Below are 26,679 nucleotides of genomic sequence, written 5' to 3' on the forward strand. Positions count from 1 at the left end.
ATGCGGGTAGCGCGACTCCTTCGGCCACGAGTCAATCGCCACAACAAACCGCTGTCCGGCGAGTATATCCAATTGTCTCGTGCGGATCTTGATCTTGGGAATGCGCCGGTCCATGGCCAGCACGCTGACCGTCGAGGGACCGCTGGATGCACGACTGTTCTTGGGAGAAAAGTTGGGATCAAGGAACGCGCAGTACGAACGCCAGTTGCGCCGCACAATCCCGACAACACAACCTGTGGGTTCGCCGTCCTCTGCAGTATCGTCGCCAATATCCGCCGGATTAACAAACTCTGCTGCTGTTGCTGATGTAGCCGCGGGCTCTTCAACACGCGCGCGCTTCTGCGCATGTCCCTGGTCCTTATTTTGCGTGTCAGGGACGACGGGCGCAGCAGAAGAGTCGGTTGATTTCAACACATCCGGTACAGCGTCCTCGTCCTCATCGACCAATGCGGCGCTGGGTGCCTTGCGCCACTGCGACTTTGGAAGGATCTGCACAACAACTTTGTCGCCCTGAATCGCGCGGTTCATGTCTTTGCGGCCAACAACCAGGACGCGGCGCTCCTTGCCATCAGGAACTTGGTGAAAATCGAACCCTCGAGGTAATTATACGGTGCAATCTGGAGAGTACCCTGGAGCAAAATAGACGCCTTTAGGCCTGCCTGGATCTGCACCGGGTCAGATACTCCGGATACGCACTCCACCCGTCGGACTCTGCACCTGCCAGGTTTACGCTGCCCATCATATCGAGAAGATCAGGGTGCTCACTGTATACCTTTAGGCACTCGTCCATCCGACAAGCGGCGATCTGGTCAGCCTTCGCCTTGCGCAAATTATCCTCATCGTTGGACACCATGACTGGAACAATCCCGGCTTGGTGGTAATGACCCGCGAGCCATTTAACAGCAACTCTAATCGCGCGATCATTCCGATCATTCGGTGATTCCTCCGGCAGGCGATCGACAAAGGTCTCGCGATGATGCTCGTTGGAGAAAACAAACCACCGGCGCTCCTGATCACGGAGCACGGCGCGTACGCGGTTATATACGGGCATTGAGAGCCCGCGGAGCTCATCCAGGACGGTGCTGAGAACTATACATCATTGATGATCGGCCGCTCGAGGATGTCTATTTGGTTGACAAAGGCGTTGGTATCCAGGACTAGGTAGTGGGGGCCCCATTGAGTGGAGTTACGTGGGGTGCTGCTTAGGGGTCCCTTTTGCGGTTGCTCTTGGCAGGTTGTGTGCGTGCAGGATACGTGTCCGCAGGAGATATCGTCTCGTAGGTAGTGCTCCTTGACTGTGCGCACGATGTTGCCCTTGCGCGTGCGCTTAACAAAGGACTTGTTTTTGAGCATACTTTTTTATATATTTTTTGTTGGTTTTAATGGAATATGAAAATGTTGTAAGAGTTGCTAAATGCGCAAAACAATAAAAGCAAAATAAACCTAATAAAAAAGAAAGAGCAAAAAAAAAGGACTGAAACCTTGTCCTAACAAGTGTAAAAATGAAAAAGAGAAAAAAAATAGTTTTATAGTCGATTGATTTTTCCAAGATTAAAGGATCAAGTTGTGGAGATACCAACATTGTGTGAGCCTTTTTTTTAGTAGTGCTTTCAGGGAAAGCAGCTCCAGCTGCTTTCTTGTGGTCCTCAAAGATAGCCAGCCTCAAGGTTGAGAAAGGAGGAAGTGAGTTTTCCTAGACCAATTCGGTTTTTGGTTTTTCTTCTTCTTTTTTTGAATTTCGAATTTACAAGTCTTTTTCTTTTTAAAGTTTTTTATTTGTTCAAATCACAATGGGAGGATATTTCAACATTGCCGGCCGTAAGGTCCCCACTCACTACGTAAGCGACAGATAACTAAAAAAATAATAATATGGAGAAAGAGAGACATAACGATCACGCAATATAAGAAGACAGCGACAGTGACTATTAAAACATCTTTTAACGCTAATTTATCATTCATACATACACTAACTTGTCTCACTCTGGGATTACTCCTTTAATTTTATTTGAATTCCTAAATATTCTAGCTCGTTCTCGGTGTTCTCGCCGGCTACGGACTTGTGTTCAAGGCGGCAGTTCCCAGCACCGATAAGACCAAGGCACCCCCAATCAAGGCATCCAGCGATGAGGAGAGCAAGTACATCCAGGAGTTCCTTAAGTCCGTCGAAGCCGAAGAACAAAATACCAAGCACTAAATACAATAAAGTTCAATAGTATTTATGCTTTTTTCACTCTATAACAAATTTCATTGGATTTTTTTTGTCTTTATCAGAAAATAACAACTGTCTCGCACCATGATATGCAGGCAACAGGGCGTCCAGTTTAGGCAATAAGTGAGGGAACATAATAACAATGCTGTGCGCAGGATCTTTTGGTATAATAGCCATATAGTACTTGTACTCGAATAACTGCAGTGCCTCGTGAACAACCAGGTCTTCCATTTGCAACACCCCATGGCTGCGCACATTTCGAAACCCAGCCAACGTCACAGTTTCGGTTTGAATTCCAACATTGCGAATAACCACAAGGGACTCCTGGTACACCTGCAGGCCGGACCGCACAAGGTATACGGCCATAGGCAGGAGTGCGAGAACAGGGTCCGCGGAAAAAAATGTGTGCTGCCCAGGATACCAGCCCGACAGCGAGTATGTCGCTGAAACGCAAGCCGGCGGAATCGCGCCGTATGGTGTATTCGCAGATATCTGGTGATTTCTGCTCACACAGGAGAACCAGTCCGTTGGTCTGCTGCGTCTCCAAGCCGCCAGGGGGATACCCTATGAAGGCGGGCTTTTTAGTACGGAGTTTCTGCCATTCTTCCTGTTGCAGTTGTTGTTGCGTTTGATGAGCTTGGTTCTGTCGATGCAGTGCGGCAATGGGTAGAGGTGCTAGTGGTAAAATGGAGGATAATGTGCGTTTGTGTTTGCTTGTTGAGTTTCCCCCTCCCGATCCTGTCAATGAGATGTCACGTAAATGGCGCCAGTCGCGGCTGGAGATGTGGTGTTGGGCGAGGAAAAGGACTGCGTTGACCGGTGCATGGTTGGGCGGCGCAGAGATGTGCGGTTGAGGAAGGAGAGAAACGACGGATCCTTTTCTGCAGAACCAGCGGCTGATGGCAGGTCTCCCAGGGGCTCAGCCTGCTCCACATGTTCCACATGCTGGTGGTGGTGGTGGTGGTGGTGGTGATAGTGGTGGTCGGTCTGGGCTGGATCTGGGCTGGACACTTGCACAGGCGACGTGGCAGCAGTGGATTGTTTGCTGATTACTCTACGTAGCCTCTTCATTAGCAAAATGTACAGCGGTTTATATTTTTTTTTGAAATAAATCCAATGGAATAAAAAATATAAAGTAATAAAAAATGTACAGTAAAAGAAGAAAAAAAAAGTTGAGAATTCACAGAGGCGAGTGCAAGCCCAGTTTTGTGTTGAACTCAATCTTGGCCAGTTTCTGCAAGCGCGTCCATCGCTTCCGATCATGCATTTTGCAGGCATCCTGCACTGGCAGCAATACCAATGGGCCAGCGAGCCCAAGAACAAAAGTGTACCACGGCACGCGCGCCCCAGGCCGAACTCCACGGCCGCCACAACCGCCGCAGCGGCGCCAAAAGTCAAAGCCAAAACCACCACAACAGCGCCCACCCAGGCGGCATTACGCAGGGAGCGGATATCCAAATACCGTGTGCGGTGCATCAGCGATGCCGAAATACACACGCAGTGGAACACAAACCCGGCAGTGGCCAGCGCCTGCGCCGCCCACACCGCCGCCTGATCCTCGGCATTCAAATGCATCCAATCGCGGGTACGTGCGTCAGGAAGCAATGCGTTCAGCGCTGTAGCGTACACCGCCAGGGTCACGCCACGGGCGGCGCCATACGCAGTACCGCGTAGGCGGCGAACCGCGGCATATCGGCGACATGCGCGTGGTTCTTGACCGGCATCGTCGACATTGTCGCCTCGTCGTGCGGCGCAAACAGCAGCGCCGCGGCCAGCAGCGGCACCGCCACCCACAGCACCCACAATAGCATAACGCCGCCCATCGCCGGCGGCAGCAAACATAATGCGGAAACAAGATTGATCACGCTAGCCGCTAATGCAGAACCGCCAAGCAGGATGGCGCCCAGGGAGAGACTGGCGGTCAGCCGCCGTGCCTCGCTGACCACCTGCAGAAGCGTGTATAGGCTGGTTTCGTGCTGCAGGAATAGTGGACATGGGATGCAGGTCAATGCCGCTCCCAGTGCAAACTGCGTAGATAGCGCGCCCGCTGTCGATATCGACCCGTCGTTGCCGGCCTGCGGCTCGCCGCCGTTGAACTGCGGCACGGGCTCGACGCCGACCGCGAGATCGGCGGCCGCGAACGTCAGCGTGTTGGCGTCTGCCAATGCGCTACCGATCACGCACGCGACGTCGCCGTTTTCCTGGAACACCCGCACCATCTCGCGCGTCGTCGCCGCCGTACACTCGGCAAACAGCGAGATCTGCAGTGGAATATCGTCGACCTCGGCAAGGTGTGGGCGGATCTGGTCGATACCGCGCGGCAGCCGCGCCTTGATATCGTACTCCTCGACGTATCCGCCACCGCCGTCGTCTCCATTAGTGTCGCTTCCGCGGCTGGTGTCGCTCCTGGCGCTGCCATTGCTTGCGTCGCCGTCGCCATCGTTTGCGTCGCCGCTGCTTAGAAGAATGCACGTGTTCCAGTCCGTTTCCAGCCCTAGCCGCTCGCCGAAGGCCTTGGCTTGGCGCCCGGACGCCGATGAAAAATGCACAAAGCGGATACCGGCGATCGACAAGTCCTCGATAAAGTCGCAGACGTCGGTCTTGGGGTCGTACGCAAATGTGACCAGCCCCAGGAGGATCTGCTGCGCCAGCTGCGGGCACGCAAAGGAGCGGCGCATGGCCTCAGTCAAATGCACGGGCAGATCGTGAGTGTTGGCTTCACTTGGGTGCATGGTCGGGCCATTGTGTTGGTCTCGGCCGGGTGCATAGGCATGGGCATGGGCAGATCATCGCTGCGGCCAATGTCCGCTCGCACCCAGGCTCTGCCGCAGGCATATTGCCACCTGTGTTGCCCCATCGTCAAGCGCAATAAATCCCTGCAGCGGCTCTTCGATATCAGCGGCCGGGCGGTAGGCGAAAGCCAAGCACTGCAGATCCTGCTTCAGCGCGTTCTGGCACAGCGCATAGTACATACCCATTGTCTCATCGTCCAGGCGTCGAATCGCCGCGCCGTCAAAGTAATCCGTGCAGGCGCCCAGCACCAGCTCAGCGCACCCATGCGACAACACCTGCCGGCCGCTTCCCGCACCGCCACTGCCACCGCCAGCCACCAGTATGGCAGTGAAGCTGGCTGCTGTGCCGCCGCACCGCACGCGGCGCGAAAACACCGCCGCCTCAGCCTCCACCGTGAACCGCCCCAGATCGTCGGCAGAAAAGCCAATGGCGGCGCCAATCGGCCGCAGCGCCACGTCCTGCGCAGGCATGACAGCGCCCAGCGCCCGGAGACGCCCCAGGCGGCGACGTTCCCGCGGCTGCTGCAGCGCGCAAGCCAGCCCAAGCGCGCGCAACCCTGGCAAGTACTTCTGCCATCCATCGTCGGCAATCAACGTGCGCTTCTCCGCGCCAACAATTTGCTCAGCAAGGTCCAGCACAGCGTAGTCATTAGATTCCGGCACGACAATCTGCTCAGGACCACACCGTGGCTCGGCCACCGTGCCCTCCTTGTCAATACTGCTGATCACCGTGATGCTGCCCAGTGTCTCGGCCAGGTTGCTGGACCGTGATAGGTTGCGGTAGTCGGTGTGCGTCCATAGCCACCGCATGCGTGCAAAAATAGCACACAGCTCTACCTGAATATCCTTGGTCGGAGGCAGTGCCTCAACGTCAAACTCATCAATGTCATCCGTGTCCTCATATTCGGTCTTGCTGCGCTGCAGGGTGTCGAACAAACGACGCCACAGGCGCTAGCGAAAATACGCCCGGCCACCCAGAACACCGGCCACAATGCCGAGCACGCAAACGGAAACAGGGTGTACGCCGTGCGTCCCACCAGAATCTCCACCACAGTGCCAACCTGCCCGAGCTGCCGGCCATTGCGCACGCCGTAGACGATCGCATTGCCGAGCAAGGCCAGGAAGGCCAATGCGGGGAGCAGCGAGCGGGTGCATAGCCGGATAACGCGCGCCAGCTGGTTCTGCAGCACCGAGCGTGCCGCCGGTCTTTGGTGCCTTGCCATCTGCGCCAAGTGCCGGCGCAACGGCGTTTCTTGCGCCTTGACCTCTGTGCGCGCACTCCCGGTGCCCGCCCACAGCCGATGCAGCCGCTGGCCGCGCTCCAACTGGAACCCCGGGCCCGTGCACAAACAGGGTGCAACTTCGCCGTATGCGAGCGCCAGTGCGTCGCCCTCGACCACCAGCAACGTTGGCACGTCGCGCCATTGCCCGTCGCGCCGCACAATGTAGTGGTGACCGTTGCCAGCTGTGGCGTCCGCAACTGCGCGTACGTGCCGGTCCATGCGCGGATCTCGCGTGCGATCGCTTGCAGACGCGCCTCTAGCTCCATTGACTCAAGGTGCGATTCGCGCCGGATCACGCATGCTGTGAACAAGACGCTCAGGAATAGCAGCCCGGCCTCCACCAGAGATGCTGTGCCGCGGTGCTGCTTGGGGCTGCCCTTGGCCAGAAGGTAGGCGCCGTTGACCACCAGCATTGCGATTACCAAAAGCGTCGTCCCTAGAAGCACCACTAGTGGAGCTGACCGCGTGTTGAAGTGCCCTGGCACCGTGATTTTGGCCCGGTCTGTGTCCAACAGCCGCAGGAGCTTTTCCTTGGCGGCTGCTGTGGAGAGTCCAGTTTCGGACGGGTCGTCCATTTTCGAAAGTGGATTTAAAAAGGATAATTTGAATGAGGGAAGGCAAAAAAAAGGAAAAAGGATGGAAAATTAAGGGGGGAAACGAGAGAGAAAAAAGGCTGTGATACAAAGAATAGGAAGAAAAGAAGTATGCTGCGCACCAACAGAAAAGAAGAAAAAAGGGGAGGGGCCAATCCCCCAGATCCAGAAACCCAGAAACCGACTGTCATTGCTTTCGAGATCACAGCTTGCGCAGTGCCGACTTGAGGCGGCCGATAGTCGACGTCCGCTTCTTGCGCACATTGATCAGCCCGCCCTCAGCCTGCGGCGGCTGCTTGCGCTTGCTCCTCAGCACGCGCTGCTCCTCCAGCGCCTCGACCTCGCGCCAATCCAGATCAGCCACCATCTGCGCCGTGGCCACCGTCTGTGCCGTCTGTGCCGTCTGTGCTGGCCTGCCGCTGCCTGCGCTGCCTGTGCCGCCTGCACCGTCGCAGCCGTGTCCGGCTCCTCGTGCACAAAGCCCCACCCTCCGGCCGGCCCATCTCGTCCCTGGGAACAACCACGCCGTGGAACGGACACTTGACCAAGTCGCGCCTCGAACACAGCCGGCCATTCCTCAGCGGCGCCCTGCACGCTCTGATCTCAGACCTACGCGCCCCGCCGCCCCTGGCCGCCACCACGGTGTCGTAGTCCACGGCACGCATCTGCAGCTGCCGCATTGCTGCCCCCGAGATCGTCGCCGGCTCCTGCGCCGATCCCAGGAAGCGGTGCCGGATCTCCAGCCCGGACGTGTTGGCATCGACCGCAGACTGGCCCCAGTAAACCAGGTCGTTGCCAAAGTCCACCACCGGCGCTGATTCGCGCAACACATCCTCCACTGAGCGCTCGCCGGTGCCACTTGTGGGCGGCGGCGGCAACTGTGGTGGATTCCGTTTAGGAAGCGTGCGTGGATCAATATAGGTCGGATCACCGGCGACTCCCGGCTCGTCAAGAAGCGAGAACACAGCGTTTCTCTTGGGCATTGCCGCCGCTGCCTCCAACGGCTCTCTGGCAAATGCAGAGGGCCGGGCTCTTGCGCGCAGCCGCTGCACAACCTCCGCTGCCACTTCCTCCGTCACATCCTCAAACTCATCAGCACTGCTGCTGCTGCTGTTGCTCTGCCCGCGACTACAGTCCATATATGCAAAGTCAACGCCCAACTCACGGCACTTTGCCACGGCATCTCCAATCCTTGCCTGCAACCCAACGGCCTCCGCTCTCAGCACCCCCACTCGTTCATCCACCTGCGCATCAACACGCGCCAGCTTGTCGACCCACAGAGCCACACGCACACGGTGTCTTTGGACACAATCGCGCAGATGGTCGCGCACAACGTCAAACACCGCGGTGTTTTCCGGGCCCTCCTCGGTCTCCAGGAGATTATCGGGTCAACCTCACATGGATCGCATGCCGGTTGGCAGCCATCACAGCGAGCACCTCGTCATCATCGCACTCGTCCATCTCGTCACCGCTGCCAGCATCAGCAGCAGAGCCTGAATCAGCCGCAAAGTCAAACATCCCGGCAATGTCCGGAACCAGAATGCCAAAGCACTGGTCAACCGCCCGCACACTCCACTTGATCTCGCCCCGCCACCTGCTCATATCCGCGCACACCGCAGCAAACGACCTCCGCATGTATTCCTCCGGTTCTCCTCCAAAAGCTGCCTCCGCCTGCGCACCGCTCCGGGTCCCTCGCCCGCACAGCCCTCGCCGCCTCCCGGAAATCCACCCCCTCAATATACCGCAAGAACCGATACGCATACACCAGCCGCTGGTACCCAATGCCAAACTGCCTGACCCACCGATAAACACACTCCTGCCCAGCCTCATCACCATACGCGCGTGCGCCGCAGGCTCCGGCAGCGCCTGCTTGTAGGCGCCCAATGCGAGTGCGAGGAATTCTGGCAGTCGACTGATGAGTAGTTGTCGGAATGCGTGGGAGCGTTGGAATAGGTGGTCGATGGCTTGCAGGCTGGAGAGCCGGATCTGGGAGTGCGGCTTTTGAAGCCCTGCGAATAAATGGTGGAATACGTTTTCTGTTTGCATGTTGTTGGGTCATGCTTACAGATACACTTCACTTTGCGCAGCAACACTGTGTCGAGATCATCTTGGCCTTTTGTTGTCAACTCTGTGACCAGCTCTTCCAAAAAACTCATTTTTACAAATACAAAATAAAGAATTCAATTTAAACGTATGCTCATTTGACGAAATAAATACTTTTGAAACATTGAAAGGATAAAAAAATAGCAACGGAAAATGCGCCAAGACATTATTGTCATACTTTTCTATTTCTACGCTCGCTCACTCAACTCGTGCGTGATGTCACGCACCGCACAGTAAATTCTTGTGTTTTGTATTTTGTTGTGTTTGTTTGGGGTTTGGGTTTATCGGAGCTGCTTACGCAAACTCCACATCAAAAAATTGTTCGCGGGAGATATGCCCTAAGGCATATTCCTAACCCGTCCGCAACGCTTTGTGCAATGCAAAGCAGACAGACTACGAGTCGCACCTTCTTGATCACGCGACCCTCGCGATAGGTAAGTGAGGTTTCATAGGAAGCACCCCGGCAAAGCCATTTTATTTATACGCGGACACGCAAACACCACAAAACAATCAGACTTATGGGGTGCTGTGCTACCGCTAAATTATCTATAAGCACGTGATAATCATTTTTAAGTAAATAAATAAATATTCAAAGCGTCTCTCCGGCAAAAGCCTCGGCCTCGGTCTCGGTAGAAAGAAGAAACGGGTGTCTTTTCAACTTCCGCCACCTGGGGCGGTCAGCTGGATCACGCTGCAGCAACTCATTCAAGAACATCTTGAGCTGCACAGGGATATGCTTGGGCCAAACAATATCCTCCTCCATAATATTATGCTTGAGGTCAGCCAAGCTCGTTGTGCGGAACGGCGTCCTCCCGACATACAGCTCATACAGAACCACGCCGAGGGACCACAAGTCCGCCTTATAAGTGTACCGGGCTCTCCGCAGCATCTCCGGCGCCATATACAATGGTGTGCCCTTCAGCGTCTGTATATACAGGGGCTTCCCGTCCCTCGTCAGCTGCGTAGCCAACCCCATATCGCACAACTTTATCCTCCCATCAAACCCAATCAGCGCATTCGGCAGCTTAACGTCATGGTGAACAACCCCGAGTTTATGCAAGTAAAACAGCGCCGTCACTAGCTGCAGTCCAATCACCCGGACCTCCTCCATCGGCAAGTAGCCGCCGCGCCGCTTAAGGTGCACGGAGAGATCGCATTTGCAGTGCTCCAGGACTATGTAGATATCCGTGGTGGTTTCGAAATACTCGATTAGTTGGATAATGTTTACGTGAGAGAGCTGTGTGAGGAGCCGCATTTCTTCTCGGTAGGTTTCAATTTCGACACGTTGACGCCCGAGTTTGCTGATTATTTTCATCGCTACTACTATTCCGTTGCTGCGGCGCACTGCTTTGTGGACTTTGCCGTATTGTCCTTCGCCGATGAGCTGAAGCAAAATGTATTTTTCTTTGAGGTAGGACTCGTCAGCAAATTCGCTCGGTGCAGAGTACATTATTGTTGTTGGTTTTTTGTTGTATGGTTTGATAATTAAAAAGGTAAATAATAAAAATTAAAAATTAAAGTGGAGAAACAGAGAAAGTAAATAAAGAGTAAACTCGGATTCTTTTTTCTTCTTCTTCTTTGTATCAGTCCCCAACTTGGTGTCAAAAACAATAATAATAAAAATAAGGCGTGTGCTTGGGACACTTCACTGTAACAAATCCCCAACTTACGGAGTAACCTTGGGGATTGTGTTTATGCACTTGCCTTTGCATTTCGTTAAAGGATTGGGAAAAGTTAGCACACGTGGGATATTATACTCTTAAGCATTTTTAGCAGCGGATTACGCTTGAATTTTTTCTAGATATTTGTAGTCTCATTCTTTTCCTCAGTGTTTTCATACACCTTTCATCCACACCCAACAAACCGGCTCGAATCATGAGCCATTCTATTATCCAGTACCATTAGAGTAGGACAATTGTTTTTTCTTTACTTGTTACTCGCTTTTCATCAAGTGCATTGTCTAAAAAAATATAGAAAAGAAAAGAGAAAAAAACCAGCGAATGGTTCAGAAAAGAGCGACCATGCCAGCAACGCAATGCCAACAGCAGCAGCAGCAACAACCATATTGCCATTACCAGAAGCGCCCGAAGAGGAGGATCCCTTATTAGAAGTAGACGGGGTATTGTTGGTGTCTTCTCATTATCCGAGCTCGACTCGACCTGCGAGGTAGGGTGGACTGGGACTCGGAGAAAGTAGTCTTGCTGCCATTATCAGGTTTGAGCATGCAATGGATCATCGCCTGGTTCATCGTCATGCAGTACTGGTTGGCACCGCAGGACTCGGTGGCCCAGGTGCCCTTGTTGCAGCGGAGAAGAATGCTCTCGTTGTCAGTGCCACACTGGGTAGCGCCGGCCTGGCATTGGCTCTGGCCATTGACGCTGGTGGCGGCAAAGATGGCTGTGGCAGCAAGAGCGAGTTTGGCAGATGAAGCAAGCATTGTTAAAAACAAATAGTAAAATATTACAAGTGTGTGTTGTAACGATTAAATAAAATAGAAGAGAGGAGAGGAGAGGAGAAGGGTAAAATGCTGTGGAATGTTAATGGAAGAGAAAAGGAAGGAAAAGTTGGGAAGGGAGAGAAAACACCGTTTTATATGTTGATAATGGCTGTTGTGTTGTACCCAAAAATACTGTGTTTATCTCAATTTTAAAAAGGAATTTTCCAAAAAAGAAAATCGTGACCACAAAAAAAAATCCGCCCGTCCTTTCTGCAATGTCTGCAGCTGTGCAGCAGCAGCTATACAAAGGCTCAACCCAAGCCAAGCCAAGCTAATCTAATCCAAGCAAAGCCAAGCCAAGCCAGTCGACCAGTTGAACACAATTGGACAGTATCCTCTAAAAAAACTACCCACCGAATAATATTATCACCGTCTCGTACGACACACACACACAAAACAAAAATAAACAATCTTGTATTAGGTATAAAAATACATATAAATACCAATTGCTTGATTTACTTGAGCATCGGGTTCTCCAGAATCTCGACACGGTAGCCATCGGGATCTGCAACAAACGCAATATGCTTCATGCGGCCTTCCTCAGGCCTCTTGACAAACTTGACGCCCAAATCATCAAAGCGCTTGCAAGCACCCTGCAAATCATCAACAGTGATCGCAATGTGGCCGTAGCCGCCGACATCGCCGTTTCCAGTGCTGTACGCAAAGCTCTCGTCGTCCTCGGTGCCGTGGTTATGAGTCAGCTCCAAAAGACCCTGGCGGCCGAGCCTGACCAGTCCCGCGGAGGCCGGGTCCTCGTAGCCGAGGAAGTACAGCGAGAACTTGGCTTCGGCATTGTGGTACTCGTCAACAAGCTTCATGCCCAAAGCCTCGGTGTAGAATTTGAGCGAGGCTTTGGCATCCTTGATGCGGTACATCGTGTGGTTGTACCTGTAAGTGGAGACGTCAGTGGTGGCCATGGTTTGTTATTTGATGTGTTGTGCTATGAAAGTATAAAGGCCCAATACTCAAAAAAAAGTCAACAATTTGAAGAGTTAGAGACGGATGGAAAAGAAAGACAGCTGTTGGAGATTGGAATGCAAAAATGAACGCTTGCCACTTTTTCTTTCATCAAACCATAGAACTTCAACCCCTAGTAATGGATCTATCTTCTTTCACCGCTTACCACTTTTTCGCCCTAACCCGGCTATCTGCACAAGAATGCATATTACGATCGACGATGGCGACGCATCTTTTGGTGAATTCCGGATCTAATTGCATAAATTACAATTAGATTTGCTCAATCAATGCGTGTTTCGAGAATCGGAAAAATGCACCGCCACAAAAAAATTAGAAGCATTTGCTTCTCGCTACATCAATGCTCGGATTTTCGTGCCTAATAAAGAACAACACAAATCGCAAACAAAAAAACCCAAATAGACAACAATTAAAAAAATATATGACGACCATACGGTCTGTCTCAGTCTCAATCTCGTTATTTCATTACTGATTTTGATGGATGAGTCTCGCTGGAAAATCAATAATGCGCCTTTAAAAAAGAAAAATAAACATCAGTTCCATGAGTATGGTGTGAAAAATAAAAATGAAAATAATGGAAATAAACAGATAGATAGCATATTCCGTTCTTGTCGTCTGTTAATTTCAAAGACAAGCAATTCAATTCCAAAACTGAGAAGGAATGACAGAGAAGGAATATACGCCTTGATGATGCACAGGTAAAGTATCAATTATTTACAAGCCTTTAAAGTATCTATGCTGTATCACTGTATCATATGGTCACATTTTTTATTTTGTACCCGCCCGACCTCTTCTTATCTAGCGAATTGCAATCGATAACAATTGTCCTATCTCAAATATTACAATTGTAATTTAAAATTTAAATTTGGCTATGATAAAATTGTGACTACACTCTCTCTCGCAAGCCAAAAAATCCGCAAAACTAAAGGCTACACGCTCTCATCCATCTTGCGCTTTTATCACATTCAACCACAAGATTACCATCCGCGCACCAGTCGACTTTTATTCCGCCCTTTGTATAAAAAGCCACCGCCCATTCCTCATACTTCGTTTTTTCTGTTTCTCTATTCTTTATTCGTTTATCGTTAAATTATTCACTTTCATCCATTTAATTCAAAAGAAATACGCTAAACGAGAGGATTATCCTGCCATTGCCTATCTGTTACTTTATACATTGTCGGCTCCGCATTTTATTTTATTTTTCTATACACCCAAACAGCACACATATATAATATCAATTCATCCATTCATTCATCATTTCCAACTTCATCTCGCAGTTATTTGCTATTTGAAATCAAATATATACAGCCACTTTGCTTGCAAGCTGATTGTTGTCTTCCTTCTCTCTGCCTGCTATTTCGGCCCTCCTATATCCGAATTCATCAAAATCTCGGGTATTGTTGTGTGGCCAGTTCACCACTCGCTCTTTCTTTATTGACTTTGCTCTCCCTAAATTTTTTATAAAAAAAACACCTCTTCCCATCTTTATTCTTCTCCCCACTTTTTATTTTCCTTTTCTAGTCATTATTCGCAATCACCTTCAGTCGACAATGACGTTTTCATTCCCTGCATCTAAAAGTCCCAACTCGGGTATTATAAACGGTAATGCACCCTCGGCAAATGAGCAGTTCCTTAGCACCGCGCACTGGGTGGCGCCGGTCTATGCCAAACAATCCGAGTCTTGCTCTGCCAGCCCCTCATCAAAAGCCGCAGATGCCGCGAAAAATATCCAGAACCATGAAAAATTGGCCGCTTCACCTGAACAAGCAACCTCCAAAGGACGAGTTGACAAGCGCAAGCGCCGCCATCCCACACGCTCACTGTCGCCCACGACATTACCCGGCACATCCGGCCATTCCACAGCTAAAGATGCCCTTTCTTGACGATTACCAGCGCAATCCCACGGCTTATTCGCGTGCGCTGATGGATATTGAGCGACCATCCGCTGTAGTGGACAGGCACATTGGCAGGCTACCAATTCGTCATCCCAGCACCTTTTAGTGCTACAATGGCTAGAGGCGGAAACACTGTGCGGGTGCCATCTCCTTTATTGACGTTGCCGCCGCCGCCACTCTCGCTGCATCCCGAGCACAAGAGGGTGCCTGCATTTCGCAAAAGCATGTCAGCTGCAATTCAGCGTCTGTTTCCCTCATTGGGGGACATTGTAATTACGGCTGCGCCAACTGCACATGTACCAGAGAGCGTCAACATTAAAAGCAGTAAAGTTTCTGTTTGCAATGGAGAATTGGAAACTACGAACGTCACGGGGATGGGACTGGCCACTCCCCAAAGCCCGCTGTTGTCGGAAAAAAACGATCATGCCATTTTGAGTTGCGCGCACCACCCTAACCCGGCCGAAACTTGTAGTTTGAGCAGCTCTAGTATGGACAGTCCTGCCACTTCTGCTAGCTCTGTTGGCTCTGCTGGCTCCTCGCCGCAGCCGAGAAATTTTCCTGTTGGCACCGGCCAATACACCTATGACGAGCTCTCGCAGGAAATCTTCAATTTAAAGCCAGCGATGGCCACTTGCTCGGTGAGATGGAACAAAGGTATGCACAAAAACAAGCAAATAACAATATCACGATGATAATGCCCTGCACCACACATAAAAAGGCATGTAAATCGCATGCACCATGCAAGATTCTGTCATATTCTCGATCTTCGTTCTTTTTCTTCTCCATTGCTCTTTATGTGTTGCAATATTTGCTTGCGCGCAACCAGTATGTTGTATGTATATATGTAAATTGGCGCGGGGGAATTGAATTATACACTTTTATTTTCTTTTGCAGCATTCAATTGTGCGCCTAATTGCACTTGCTCCAAAGTTTAGACATGTACACAATTTTGCCGCACATTAAAGTGCACAATGCGCTGCAACCTGTCTTTTTTATATTTGTCGGTCATGTTATTTCTACAAAATACAGGTTTTTTGAAAAAATATTTTTCATGTCCGTTCATGCTTTAATTTGCACAATGCTCGCTTTTATATATTTTTTATCTTCCGTGTCTGTGTTTGTAGCCGCGCCCATGGACGTCACAAAATTTGCAATGGCAGAATACTTGTCCCAGGCTGAGCGCGATTGCTGCTCAGTGCTGCGCCTGTATCCAGAACAATATCTGATGATCAAGCAGTCGCTCGTGCGCGCGGGCCGTAACTTGCCGCCGGGCACTTTTAAAAAACGTGACGCGCAAAAGCTGTGTCGCGTCGATGTCAACAAGACAAGCAAGGTTTTCGAATGGTTTTGTAAGCTGGGCTGGATTCCCCAAGTGGCGAGCAGGGCTCACATCAATTACAATTACATTGGCGACAACAGCAACAGAAACAGCGACAGCATTAAAGTTGACAACAAAAATAACTAAAGACTGCATATATTTACGCCGTTTTGACGTCTCATTTTCCATTTTTAGATGTAAATTATTTCGTATTTGCTATTAAAAATAGAGGACATTAAAAGCTATTTTTAAATAAACATCTATACTTCATTGAACGCAATTTACAGCAGACTCTTCGAGTACCAGTGCGAGTAGACCTGCCAGTTGAACGAGCACAGTTGGCTTATTCTCAGCAGCAGCGCGCACACCTCACTTTGAACCACGTTTAGAGAAACCTTGGCCAGCGTTGCTGAGACACTCTGCTTATCATCCCCGTCCAGCCGCCTGACCATTATCCCAGGCATCTCGTCTTTGTCCAGCTGGGTCAGCATAAAGTGTCTCAGCCGCCGCTCCATGACCATATAAACGGGATCGTTTTTTGCCAGCGTCTTTTGAACCAGACGAGCAATCGATCCACCAGATACGTTTTCAGTATCTGTAATTACCTGATGCATAGCCGTAACAATCCGATCCATTGTTACATCATCTGCGCGAAGAATGCTCACAAATAATGGTGCGGCCTGGCGCAACCGAGATTCGTCCATCTGCACGATGCCTGATTCCTGCATGAAGTTTCTCGCCAGGACGCATAATGCGGCGGCGCTTAGAACAACCTGAATCTCGTTCTGAAAGTGCTGAATGCGCAACTGATCCAGCGCCAGCGTGGCAGGCGTGTCCTCAGCGTCCAGTGCTGTCGGCGCAAAGCAGAGATCCAGGAACGCCTCGAGAAACACGTGTTTTGCTGTAACACGTGTGCTAGCATTCATGTCGGTCGCGCGCAACGAGCATTGCCCAGCCTGCTCGCGGCTGGCTGCGTCCTTGATCCACGCGCTCGTGTGCTGCAAGACCTGCGAGTCATCGTTGTTGAACCTTTGCTTAAATGCTTTGGCCATTGCTGCCCTCTCGTACTCCACAGCGTGCGTACGCAGCCATGGGCGAACCACAGTTTGGAGCTGATAGTTGAGCACATCGAGGCGCACATTGCGGATAAGTTCCATGGTCCGCGCGTAATATCCAGCAGGTCTTCAACACATTTCTTGGCCGCAACTGACAGCTCTGCCTTTTCATTGCCATTGCCATTGGAATTTATAGCGACAGATTGTGCAACCTCGGCGAGCCCATTTACATTAGCAGCTTCAAGGGATTTCAAAAGGGCATCCAGGGATTTGTCGCGAACAGGAGCGCACACGTTGCCGATTATTCCTAGAACCAGACGGTACTTTTCCTGCACATCAAGGGCCCCCTTGGACAGCTGCACAGCCATCCACTCCTGGTCGAGCTCCTGCTCCAAAGTCACATGCATCTTGCTGGTCGGCGGAATAATTGTGCGCATGTCCAGACGCAATTGCGTCAAAATGCGTATTATATAGTCGCCGCTGCCTGACTCGACATCTCGCTTGATATGGTCAAAGAATGCCCGAGTGACAGCCTGCTGGACCGCCCCAGTTAGCGTGTTGGTCGCTGCTGGTTCTAAGCGCATGTCGGGGTCTAATACTATATCGTGCGCCAACTTTGTATTTTTCAGGGCTGCAGATGCAGTCAAGTCAAAACTACCCAGATCCGCTCAACATCGTGGGCGCGTGGTCGACAATGGCCTTTGTCAGCACAATCGATGGGTCGTTAGCACCAAGGTCCCTGACTGAGTCAGGGGCTTTGTCTTTGCGATTGCTTGGTTCGGCTTGCAGATTAGAGTTGGCAGTTGCAGCTATCAAATTTCCATCAACAGAAGCCAGACCCAGATTGGTACTGATCCCGGGAGGGGGTACCAGAGAGGGCGTCGGCGATGGCTGGGGGTCCGTATATGTCAGACGCAGCTCCCGCTGTTTCTGCATCAACTCGTCAACGGCGCTCTCACCGCCTAACGTGCGTATTTTAACGAGTAATTGTTTTCTCTGCGCCTGAATGCCCACTCGCCACGCCTCATCGCCCTCGCCAAGAGTCCGGCGCTGCACCGACTGCCATAGACGATCGAGCTCCAAGTAATGCGTTCCATCGCCGATAGTAGCTTCGCTGTATCTGCGCGCTTCCAAGAGTCCAGCGCAGAGTAGAATGCCCTGAAGCTGGCCACAAAAGTATGTTGGCGTTGATACCAGCTGACATCATTGTGGAGAAATGCAGTAGCAAATTGCGCATATGACTCGGTCATTGTCAGGGCGGATGACTCTATCATGGTGTCTAAATGTGAATTGCTAGACACGAGCAGCCGGGGATGTGCAGCAAAAGGTGCCCGGCAACAAACGCTCGCCCGGGAAATTTGAACTCGGTGTCTTCAGTGCTGGTGCCAAAGTAGCCTTTATAAGAATCTCCAAGAGTTTCCAGAGCTTTGTACTACATTGGCGCTTCTAATCAGAGTCGTTGCGTCGTCAAACGAAATTTCAGCAAGTGTCTTTACAGTGACTTTGGCACCAGCCCATTCTTTCACTGGTCCGCTAATGCATCTGTGCCGCCATGCGCGCTGAATAACTGTAGCTGCGGTCTCTAGATCTAGCCTTGGTGCTGCGGAGTCATTGTCCGAGGGCGTTGGCTCCACTGCATCGCCAATCATTGAGTCATCATCGGTTGCCGCCAATTCAAATAGACTGATTGATGGTAATAAATCTGGAGACGCGGCGTGCAAACCAATTTCGCCAAAATGATCGATATTGCGCCGCTTTATTGATAGTTGTGCGCTCGGCGAAGCTAACAGGGAGCGGTTATCTCCATTGCTAGCAGACGATGGTCTGCGCTTTTTCTTGAGTGTCGAACTGTTGTGTTGTTGTGTATCGTCTGCAGCGTGCTGGTCTGCCATTTGGTGAATATAACAGTATAAATATATTTAAATAAATGTGGGCGGATTTATATGAAAAGAAAAGAAAATAGTAAAATTTTAATTTTCCTACACTTTTTGTTCACTCGAATTGCTTCTTGAATGGGGGGCAAGCACGTGCCACGACGGAGTCAAAATTACATGGTATAATATGAAACGATGTCACTGGATGCGTTATTTATGTGTGAATTAATTAATTAACCTACAATGCGTCTTTACATTCACTCTCATCCCGATGCTGATTATGCCATTTGGCCACAATAACAGCCATTTTACTGCCACGTTGGGCCTCGCTGCCCACGCCCTCGGCGATATCCTCGAGCGCTCGTCCAGCCGTCTCTGGAATTGCCCAATAAACAGATGCCACTATTGCCAAAAGCAATCCTGCGTAGAGCCAGAATATGCCGGGCAGTGTGACAACAAAGGCCAGCCGCAAAAACGATACAGTTGAGACAAACGACGACAGCCAGTTGCAGATGGACGCCACGCCACCAGCCTTGCTGCGCAGAGACTGGCCGAACATCTCTGCCTGGATAACCCACGGTATGCTTCCTAGGCCCAGCGACATTGCACCCAGCGCAATAATGAGCGAAGCTACAGCCATCCAGCTGCCAATGTGATCCCGGGAGGTGTGCAGCTGGCAGCTGTCTGCCAATGCCGGAAAGCCCAAGGTGCTGGGTTTTTGGGACATGCACACGTTTGCTTTAGCTGCCCATCCGCACGCCGTGTCCAGTAGGCATGACCCACACCTTGAATACTCTGAGCATTGGGCTTTGTTAATCTGATCAAACCCGGTTATCATTACAAATGAGCCGCCAAGGACAATAAGTCCAGCAGTCATTGCCAGCGTGGAAATGAGCAAAAGCTTCCGGCGTCCCATGAAGTCGATAATCCCCAGCGAGGCGACGGCGGATATAAACTGAACCAAGCCCAGCATAATGGTCGGAAGCTGCGATATGTGGCCCTTGGTCAAGCCTATAATTTTAAATAGGTACACCGAGAAGAACTGCAGCGCGGTGAATCCCGACAACTGTTTGGCAATCTGGAGCGTACAGGCGACAGTCAGTGCCCGCCTGTTTCCAGCGGTGAATAAATCGCTGAATTTTGGCAATTGTTCGCTCCTAATAGCCTTGGACAGCAAGCTCACTTCCACAGTGACCTCTTCGTCCGACAAAGCTTTTGAAAAGCTGAGTCTCTGTATCACAACACGGGCCTCTTTGTTGTGACCGTGGAAAATAAGATCTCGAGGCGAATTGGGAACTAACGTGTACATGAGCACCGCGACAATAAAACTCAGTATAGCGATAATAGTAAACACCCACCGGCTGTAGTTTGGGACTGTGCTCATAACTGTTGCCAATGTAAAGCCCACGGGCATTCCCAAGTTAATTCCTACGCTACTGAATGAGATGAACAGGCCACGGAATTCTTTTGGTGACAGTTCTCCAATGTAAACTGGTGCAATCATTGTGGAAATTCCGTGAGCAAAGCCTACAATGACCCTGCCGATGACACATGTAGTAAAGCTGTTTGCCATTGCACCATGATAAAGCCAGCGATGTAAGCAGTGGTGTTTATAAGCAATGTAGTTTCCTGGTGACTCGGCTGCCAGCAAATATGACAAGCAGCAGTCCAAGAATAGCGCCGAGAGACGAAACCGCGCTCAGGAATTCCATTTGCGTGGACCCGAGTCCGAATTGAGCCTTTAGCATGGGCAAGGTCACTGCCACAGCCTAAATAAACAGCAAATATTTAATATATGTAATAATGCGCACACGCAGTTAGCACAATTGCAACCTATTATTTTTAATCCATTTAGATGATTACAGGGCAAATCCAATACATACCGCTGTGTCCAGTCCAAATAGCAACCCGTACATTGAAATGATCAGCACCAAATAGGTAGTCCGAAACCGAGCGAGTGAGCCGATTGCCTTGGCTGAAATCATATTTAATAAATGAAGGAATGGCGAAAATAATATCAGCAGCTAAAAAATGAAAGACAAAAACTAAGTGATAAAAATAAGGAATGAAAACAAATTTGCAATGGAAATAAAATAAAAAGGTAAACTATAGTATAAATTAACAGCTGTCTATTCTAACTGAATGGGGGTAATATTTTCAATGTGTATAGGCTGCTGGGTATTTAAGCGCAGTCATTTTTCTTGGAATTTATAGAACGTTTACAAAATAAGGTGGTCAATGCAAGCTAGGGATTCCAACAGTTATTTTCACAGTATTGAAAAGTCAAAATGTTCAGATTTAAATTGGAAAAATGCGTCATGACAATTAAAGCTAGTACTGCCCTGGTATTTTTTGCCAAGACTTTTGTCATTCCAGGAAATATGTGCCTCTAAAAATTGCCATCGCCCCATCCTCATACATGAACTAATGTAATTTTTAGTTTTCTAGCAATTAGCGCTGCCGGATCATGACTCGTATTTGGCTGTAGAAAAAGTATGTTATAACAAGAAACGTTGCCAATTATAATAAGGCAAGGTTTGCGCGGCAGTTTAGAAAAAAATTAACGACCTGTCCAACCCCAACGCTTCTGGCATACGACTTTAAATAAGCGTGTCGTTTAGCGTTTTGTTACTATTCACTGTATTATACTTGCTATTTATCTGAAAGCATATTTTGCTACTATAAACCTGGTGCAATTGTTTTTTCGAACACAAAAACATGATAATATATTTGAAACGCAGACAACAATAATAGCATTGCACAAAATAAATCATGTGTACAATATTGCGACTTTTGGTTAATGAATCCCATTTGGATAATGTCGGTGGCTGCCATTAACATTGTTAAATAAAAATTTTAACTACAAAAATAACTAAATAAAAACCTGGCCAAGCCTAACATTTAGCTGCCGCGGTAGGTAGTATACGAGAAGGGCGCCAGGTTGAGCGGAATGTGGTAGTGAGGAGCGGCCTGATCGATCTCAAAAGTGACATCGACGAACGGGTAGAAGCTCTTCTCGCCGTGCAGCGCAAAGTATGTCTTTGTGTCAAAGTGCACAGTGTAAACTCCGGGCTTGAGAACATACTCAGAATCGAGCAGCAAAGGGCAGCGCCCATCGCTGTTGGTGACGCCACGTCCAATCACCGAGCTTTGGCCTGAAGAGGCAATCTCCGATGTCGGGGCGTAGCTGATGCTGATGGGCACACCTTGGGCGGGGGTGCCGCGGGCTGCGTCGAGAACGTGCGAGGTGATAGGGCTGACTGCCATGGCTCCAAACAAGAACAAGTAAACTGGAAAAAGAGATAAGTGCATCGATAAATGAATTGATGTGTTGGCCTAGTCGGGGGATTGTGAATTCTGAATGAGATTATGGAAAATGATTGCATGCAGAGCCAGGCCATCTGTGTGTGCTGCCCTTGAGGGGTTAAGATTCGATACTGGCCTGGTCTTGGCACTTGTGCTCTTCTCAAATCCGGATGTCATGGCCTCTACAATTTATTGCTGTGTTTGATTACTGCGTGTTCGCCGCAGCTCAGACATTATGCGCGCATTGCCATATCGACCATGCCTATGAGCTACTACCATGCAATTTGTGCCGTCTAGCCAGTTTTTTGTTCAGATTCCTCTTCCCAACTTCGCAACTTAATGTATACTTGCGCCGTCCTGCTGCAGTAACGCTTGCCCAAGGGACTGCACTAAAAAGGAAACATGCTTGTCCAGTCGAACAACCCCACAGCCGCTCATCGTTCATCACGGTTTTGTCGCGTTAAGGCCCGAACTGTGTAAAATAATACGACAATCAAAATTCACAGTATTCATCCGTCATCCGCGAGTCGACGGCTCGGATCAAAATCACACAGGCAGACCGCGATCAGCTCGATAGTTAAATTTTGTTGTAAACAGAGAAACGCACATGTGATTTGCAAATAGCCTTTTCCTTTTCGCTTCTCAACCTTTTTTTGTATTTTTTATTGTATTTACGATTCGCATTTCTCGATTCATACATTTCACACGATGAGCATGTTAAATAGCACCCGTCGCAACGCACAGCATCGACTAAACAACGGGTTAACAAGTCCCGGCGGAATTTCTGGCAGGACATTGAAGACCTTTGACAAGCACGCTGAACGGCAGCTGGCCGAAGAGCAGCGCATGGCCATGCTCGAGAACTTTGACATGGAGGTGCAGGATAAGATCAGATCGATGCGGACCCAGCTCGAGGCTGACAAGAAAGACTTGGTGCTCAAGGCCGACTGCGAGGTGGCCCAGTTGCCCAAATGCGTGCGCGAAATGAACCTAAAAATGTTTCTGCGTGACTACGGAGGAGACGTGTCAGCGGCAGTGCGTGGAACGCTCAAGTTGGACAGCGACAGCAGCGAAGAACTTTACAACTTGCCAGAAATTCCCTCTGCTATTCGTGCGCGGCGCAAGATGGCCCAAAATGAGTAAAGTAAAACCAACTTATTTACGTTCCGTATATATATAAATTGCATACTACAACAATTCACATTACCCGGGCTGGTGAACAGATAAAAAGTCAGTGTGTAATATTATTTATTCAAAATTGAATGGGCCATGACCAGAAAAGAACATATGTATTTATGGCGCCCGGCCGCGGGTCCTTATGTCCTCGCGCTGGTACTCAGAGCTGGCGTACTGTGGCTCAAACACGGACTCGCCCCCAGACTTCCGGGCCTTGGACGATGCAAACTGAGACGCGCGAACCTCCTGAAGAGCATTCGCAAACTCGCGCTCTTCCTTTCTCTTCGTAAGGACCGACGAATTTGCCAGCTCGATGCTCTTTGAAATGTCTGCCAGAACATCCTCGCAGACCAGCGACCAGTAATTCAGGCTGTTGAATATCTTCTGCAAGTCCTCTCTGCGCACATCACGGCCAATGACGTAGTCCACTTCGATGAGCCGCCGCTGCTGGTCCAGTTTGCCCGACAGGAGCTTTCTGTACGTTGCCTCAATAACAAGATCCTCCATCTGCTGCTCGCTCTGGCAGTCTAGCTCCTTCAAGAGCAGGTCGTACTCGAGAATCTTAAAATCAGAAGCCAAGCTCACCAATGTTAAGTGCTTGAGCTTCTCTATCTGCTGCTCGCTGAGCTCTGGTAGCTGCGCGCTGGCTGCTCTGTATTCACTCAATGTTCCGAAAGAGAAAAGCTGCAGGAGGTTCCAGTAGGCACTAAACTCCTGAGACTCAGCGAGCTACAAAATTATGAAATGGCAGGGTAGGTTGACAAAGTGGGTTAGTGAATTAGCTTTAGTTGAGAAAAACACGCCGCCCAAATGACATGAAAGAGACTCTTCGCTTCCATCATTTTTAAATACACTACAAAGGTGTTATTTTATTACCTTTGCGATTGGTGGTGCCTCAAGAAGCCGTCCAAAATGGTAGACGCGTTCATCGTCCAGGCCTTCTGAATGACAGCAACAATGTCGGCCTCGGACACAGCAGTTTTTAGCGCAATTAAGCAGAATTCCATTTTATTTTAATTGTGTGTGTGCGTGTAATGAATTTATTGTAATTACAAAAATAAAAAGAATTGAAAATATAAGTTAGAAAAGCAAAAAGGCGAGTGACAAAAAGAGGGGCAAAAGCAAAGGCTAAAAAGGGATGTACGACGACTGTCAAAGAAAAAACTGCGCGTTTTTTGAAAGGGAGGAAATAGCAAAGAATCAACACACGACCTAGGCGGCTGGAAGCAGCGCGGAAATCACTTTGAATATGAATAATTACAGGTAGCGGTAGCAAGATCAAATGGGTAGGAATCCACGCAACAACATTGAATTGGTGATGCTAGTATATGGCTTGGTAAGCCTTTTTGATTTGATTCGATTCGATTCGATTCGATTCAGATCATGTCGATGTGGGCTTGCCCTGGTGCATCAACCGCAGCAGCCGCTCCTTTTCCCTCTGCAGCTCGATGATGCGCTGGATAATCTGGCACTCTGCGTCTAGGACCGCCTCTGCCTCTGCCTCCGCCTCTGCAGACAGCGCGGTGTTGTCCAGGACGGGCACCGGCCGCGAGTCATCGTCGCACGTTACACACTGATCGTCTAAAATGTGTGGATAAAGGGTTATCGGTTTCAATTGTTCAGAGAAAGTTATAAATACACGTGCATATTAGTACTTGGCACACAATGACGAGGCAATTAAAGCGTATGAGCGCAGGCAAGGTCAAATGAACAAGCAAGCAGCCGAGCACATGCTAACTTTGGCGGCAGCAGCAGCAATTTGCGTGCCGAAATGGTGTGTAGCCGTCATTGCCATCTCAGTCATGCTGCCAACTGTGCGCCAAACAAAGGCAAAGCGCACAAAAACAAATAAAAAAATCAAAGAGAAAGCGGAAAATGGAAGAACGAAAAACGGAAAAGGGAACGATTCAACGCCCGTTAAAGCCAATTTAAACGGTGACTGCGGTGCTCGATTAGCTGAGGTTTTATCGGGAGTAAAGCAATGCAGCAGCAGAGCCAAGCACGTGAGTGGGGTGTATATAGAACAAATGTAGTGTTGCAACATGTAAAGTGATAAAATAGCATGGCAAAGTAGAGCGCACCAGCTGGCACTCGTGACTGCTTGTCGCGCATTGTTTTGTTTCTACAGAGTACTCGACATCAAATGTCGCCTCACTTAAACTTGATGTCGCTGCAGATTCAATTGAAGCGCCAGCAGATACTACGCGGACAGATGAACAAATAGTCAAATGAACAAACGAACAAATGAACAAATCAACAAATCAACAGGCATATATACAAAAAGTTGCAGCCACGCTCGTTCGGGGACATTGCATCGCGAGCCAAGCACAAAAAACGCGTTGGCTCTCCGACAAGAGCCGCCAACCACAGCAAACATATTGCAAATTAAAAATTACACCTTGCACTCACTCGGCAAGAAGCCGAGCAAGCGGACAAGCACGTAGACAAAAAAGACAGGACACACATCAACATGTAAAAAATAATTGGACATTTTTCAACCAATGTCTATGCCAGATGAGGTGGCCGCTTACCAATGTAGTTTCCAGTCCGCGTCGCCGACATGGCTGCCGCCAGCGCAGCGATAGCAGCGACCGCGGCAGTGGATTCATCGTCATCGGCGAGCTTGCACTCGGCTGTCGACGCGCTGCGCCTGCTGTGCTGCTGCCGGGTCTTGCGTTGGTTCCGCACCTGCTGCACAATGCGCCGAGCGACTGCCCTGCGCACCATCACCTCGCGGCGCTGCGTGCGTGTCATGGCGATGTGGAAGCTGGAGTGGCTACTGCCATTGCGGTGCAGCACGTGTGGGCAGCAGCAGCAGACGATACAGACGAGGCAGACGATATAGATGGCGCAGTGGTGTTGGTGCTGCTAATGTAGTGACGGTGTGGATAGACTAGGCCCATGGTTGGTACTTGCTTTGTGTGTGTATAGAATAAGGTTAGTGCTTGTTTGCGTTTTGCGTTCGCCTTTTGTGTTGGTTGATGCGAGTGAGTGTGAGTGTGCGTGTTGGCAGCGCAGAAATAGAAAACGAGTGCTTGGGTAACAAGGCAGAAAGAAGAAAGAAAGGTTGCAGCCAAAATCATATTTCCTTTTATATGCAAGCGCGAAAAGGCCAGGCAGACTGGGCAGCTGAGCTGAAGAGAGTGGGGGGGGAGTGAGAAAAGTGGGTGGGTTTATGTGAGCAAGGCAGGAAAAAAGACAAGGCAGGAAAAAGGGTTGCGCCATAAAAATAAAAATGCTGGGGATACAATATCCAAGCTGGCTGGCTGGGTTGGCTTGGCTGGCTTGGCTTGGGGCTTGGCTTGGCTTGGCTTAGCTTAGCTTGGCTTGGCTTGGCTTAGCTTGACTTAACTTGGCTTGAATATTGCAGGCGCCGCAGAGTAGTTTTTACTTTTTGGCTTCTTTTTGTCTTTTTTGCCTTTTTTGCCTTTTGACGATCAGAAAGCAGCCTCAAGAAATAAATCTCAGCAAATGAAAGTGTGCACTTTCTTGCGTCCTGAAATTAAATAAAAAACGACTCGTCATTCTTCGCCAAACAATTTGAAAAATTGTTTGTTGTAAACACTCCGCGGATTAAGTTTTGCCACTTGTATACAAATAAAC

General features: G+C 49.8%; 12 protein-coding genes across 12 annotated transcripts; 4 read left to right on the forward strand and 8 right to left on the reverse strand.

Moving 5' to 3' along the window:
* Nucleotides 1–1,653: 1,653 nt before the first annotated feature.
* BX661DRAFT_179641 (uncharacterized protein) lies at nt 1,654–2,245 on the forward strand. Its single transcript, XM_051535259.1, has 2 exons — nt 1,654–1,838; nt 2,027–2,245. Exons 1-2 carry the CDS (start codon nt 1,791–1,793, stop codon nt 2,192–2,194), a joined length of 216 nt encoding a protein of 71 aa, XP_051393093.1. The 5' UTR covers nt 1,654–1,790; the 3' UTR covers nt 2,195–2,245.
* Nucleotides 2,246–3,361: 1,116 nt separating this feature from the next.
* On the reverse strand, nt 3,362–6,974 carry BX661DRAFT_179644 (uncharacterized protein). The gene is made up of 7 exons (XM_051535260.1): nt 6,458–6,974; nt 5,940–6,392; nt 5,053–5,919; nt 5,025–5,029; nt 3,870–4,930; nt 3,572–3,825; nt 3,362–3,488 (listed from the first exon to the last, which is right to left on the reverse strand). The coding sequence occupies exons 1-7, from the start codon at nt 6,857–6,859 to the stop codon at nt 3,390–3,392; spliced, it is 3,141 nt and encodes a 1,046-aa protein (XP_051393094.1). The 5' UTR covers nt 6,860–6,974; the 3' UTR covers nt 3,362–3,389.
* A 2,467-nt stretch (nt 6,975–9,441) lies between these two features.
* Nucleotides 9,442–10,504, reverse strand: BX661DRAFT_179647 (fused serine/threonine kinase-like protein). The gene has a single exon (XM_051535261.1). The coding sequence runs from the start codon at nt 10,428–10,430 to the stop codon at nt 9,570–9,572; it is 861 nt and encodes a 286-aa protein (XP_051393095.1). The 5' UTR covers nt 10,431–10,504; the 3' UTR covers nt 9,442–9,569.
* Nucleotides 10,505–10,716: 212 nt separating this feature from the next.
* BX661DRAFT_179648 (uncharacterized protein) lies at nt 10,717–11,545 on the forward strand. Its single transcript, XM_051535262.1, has 3 exons — nt 10,717–11,099; nt 11,129–11,146; nt 11,170–11,545. The coding sequence occupies exons 1-3, from the start codon at nt 11,016–11,018 to the stop codon at nt 11,431–11,433; spliced, it is 366 nt and encodes a 121-aa protein (XP_051393096.1). The 5' UTR covers nt 10,717–11,015; the 3' UTR covers nt 11,434–11,545.
* On the reverse strand, nt 11,546–12,538 carry BX661DRAFT_179649 (lactoylglutathione lyase). Its single transcript, XM_051535263.1, has one exon. It carries the CDS (start codon nt 12,392–12,394, stop codon nt 11,933–11,935), a length of 462 nt encoding a protein of 153 aa, XP_051393097.1. The 5' UTR covers nt 12,395–12,538; the 3' UTR covers nt 11,546–11,932.
* A 2,297-nt stretch (nt 12,539–14,835) lies between these two features.
* Nucleotides 14,836–15,812, forward strand: BX661DRAFT_169857 (Homeodomain-like protein; the record flags this gene model as incomplete). The annotated part of the gene is made up of 2 exons (XM_051533566.1): nt 14,836–15,001; nt 15,472–15,812. 2 exons carry the CDS (start codon nt 14,836–14,838, stop codon nt 15,810–15,812), a joined length of 507 nt encoding a protein of 168 aa, XP_051393098.1.
* A 114-nt stretch (nt 15,813–15,926) lies between these two features.
* Nucleotides 15,927–18,652, reverse strand: BX661DRAFT_179652 (T-complex protein 11-domain-containing protein). The gene is given in 5 exon segments (XM_051535264.1): nt 15,927–16,847; nt 16,877–17,374; nt 17,394–17,779; nt 17,791–18,013; nt 18,194–18,652. 5 exon segments carry the CDS (start codon nt 18,610–18,612, stop codon nt 15,947–15,949), a joined length of 2,427 nt encoding a protein of 808 aa, XP_051393099.1. The 5' UTR covers nt 18,613–18,652; the 3' UTR covers nt 15,927–15,946.
* A 180-nt stretch (nt 18,653–18,832) lies between these two features.
* Nucleotides 18,833–20,579, reverse strand: BX661DRAFT_204293 (uncharacterized protein; the record flags this gene model as incomplete). The annotated part of the gene is made up of 3 exons (XM_051538554.1): nt 18,833–20,132; nt 20,317–20,363; nt 20,478–20,579. The coding sequence occupies 3 exons, from the start codon at nt 20,577–20,579 to the stop codon at nt 18,833–18,835; spliced, it is 1,449 nt and encodes a 482-aa protein (XP_051393100.1).
* Nucleotides 20,580–21,400: 821 nt separating this feature from the next.
* On the reverse strand, nt 21,401–21,941 carry BX661DRAFT_179654 (transthyretin family protein). The gene has a single exon (XM_051535265.1). The coding sequence runs from the start codon at nt 21,904–21,906 to the stop codon at nt 21,496–21,498; it is 411 nt and encodes a 136-aa protein (XP_051393101.1). The 5' UTR covers nt 21,907–21,941; the 3' UTR covers nt 21,401–21,495.
* Nucleotides 21,942–22,533: 592 nt separating this feature from the next.
* On the forward strand, nt 22,534–23,266 carry BX661DRAFT_179656 (uncharacterized protein). Its single transcript, XM_051535266.1, has 2 exons — nt 22,534–23,088; nt 23,186–23,266. The coding sequence occupies exon 1, from the start codon at nt 22,609–22,611 to the stop codon at nt 23,041–23,043; it is 435 nt and encodes a 144-aa protein (XP_051393102.1). The 5' UTR covers nt 22,534–22,608; the 3' UTR covers nt 23,044–23,088; nt 23,186–23,266.
* On the reverse strand, nt 23,121–24,163 carry BX661DRAFT_179657 (uncharacterized protein). Its single transcript, XM_051535267.1, has 3 exons — nt 24,027–24,163; nt 23,953–23,970; nt 23,121–23,805 (listed from the first exon to the last, which is right to left on the reverse strand). Exons 1-3 carry the CDS (start codon nt 24,081–24,083, stop codon nt 23,194–23,196), a joined length of 687 nt encoding a protein of 228 aa, XP_051393103.1. The 5' UTR covers nt 24,084–24,163; the 3' UTR covers nt 23,121–23,193.
* On the reverse strand, nt 24,148–25,979 carry BX661DRAFT_223480 (uncharacterized protein; the record flags this gene model as incomplete). Its single annotated transcript, XM_051538877.1, has 3 exons — nt 24,148–24,657; nt 25,608–25,855; nt 25,897–25,979. The coding sequence occupies 3 exons, from the start codon at nt 25,977–25,979 to the stop codon at nt 24,458–24,460; spliced, it is 531 nt and encodes a 176-aa protein (XP_051393104.1). The 3' UTR covers nt 24,148–24,457.
* Nucleotides 25,980–26,679: the final 700 nt, after the last annotated feature.

The sequence above is a fragment of the Kickxella alabastrina genome (assembly GCF_025024165.1).
Source record: "Kickxella alabastrina strain RSA 675 chromosome Unknown BX661scaffold_6, whole genome shotgun sequence".
Lineage (NCBI taxonomy): Eukaryota > Fungi > Kickxellomycota > Kickxellomycetes > Kickxellales > Kickxellaceae > Kickxella > Kickxella alabastrina.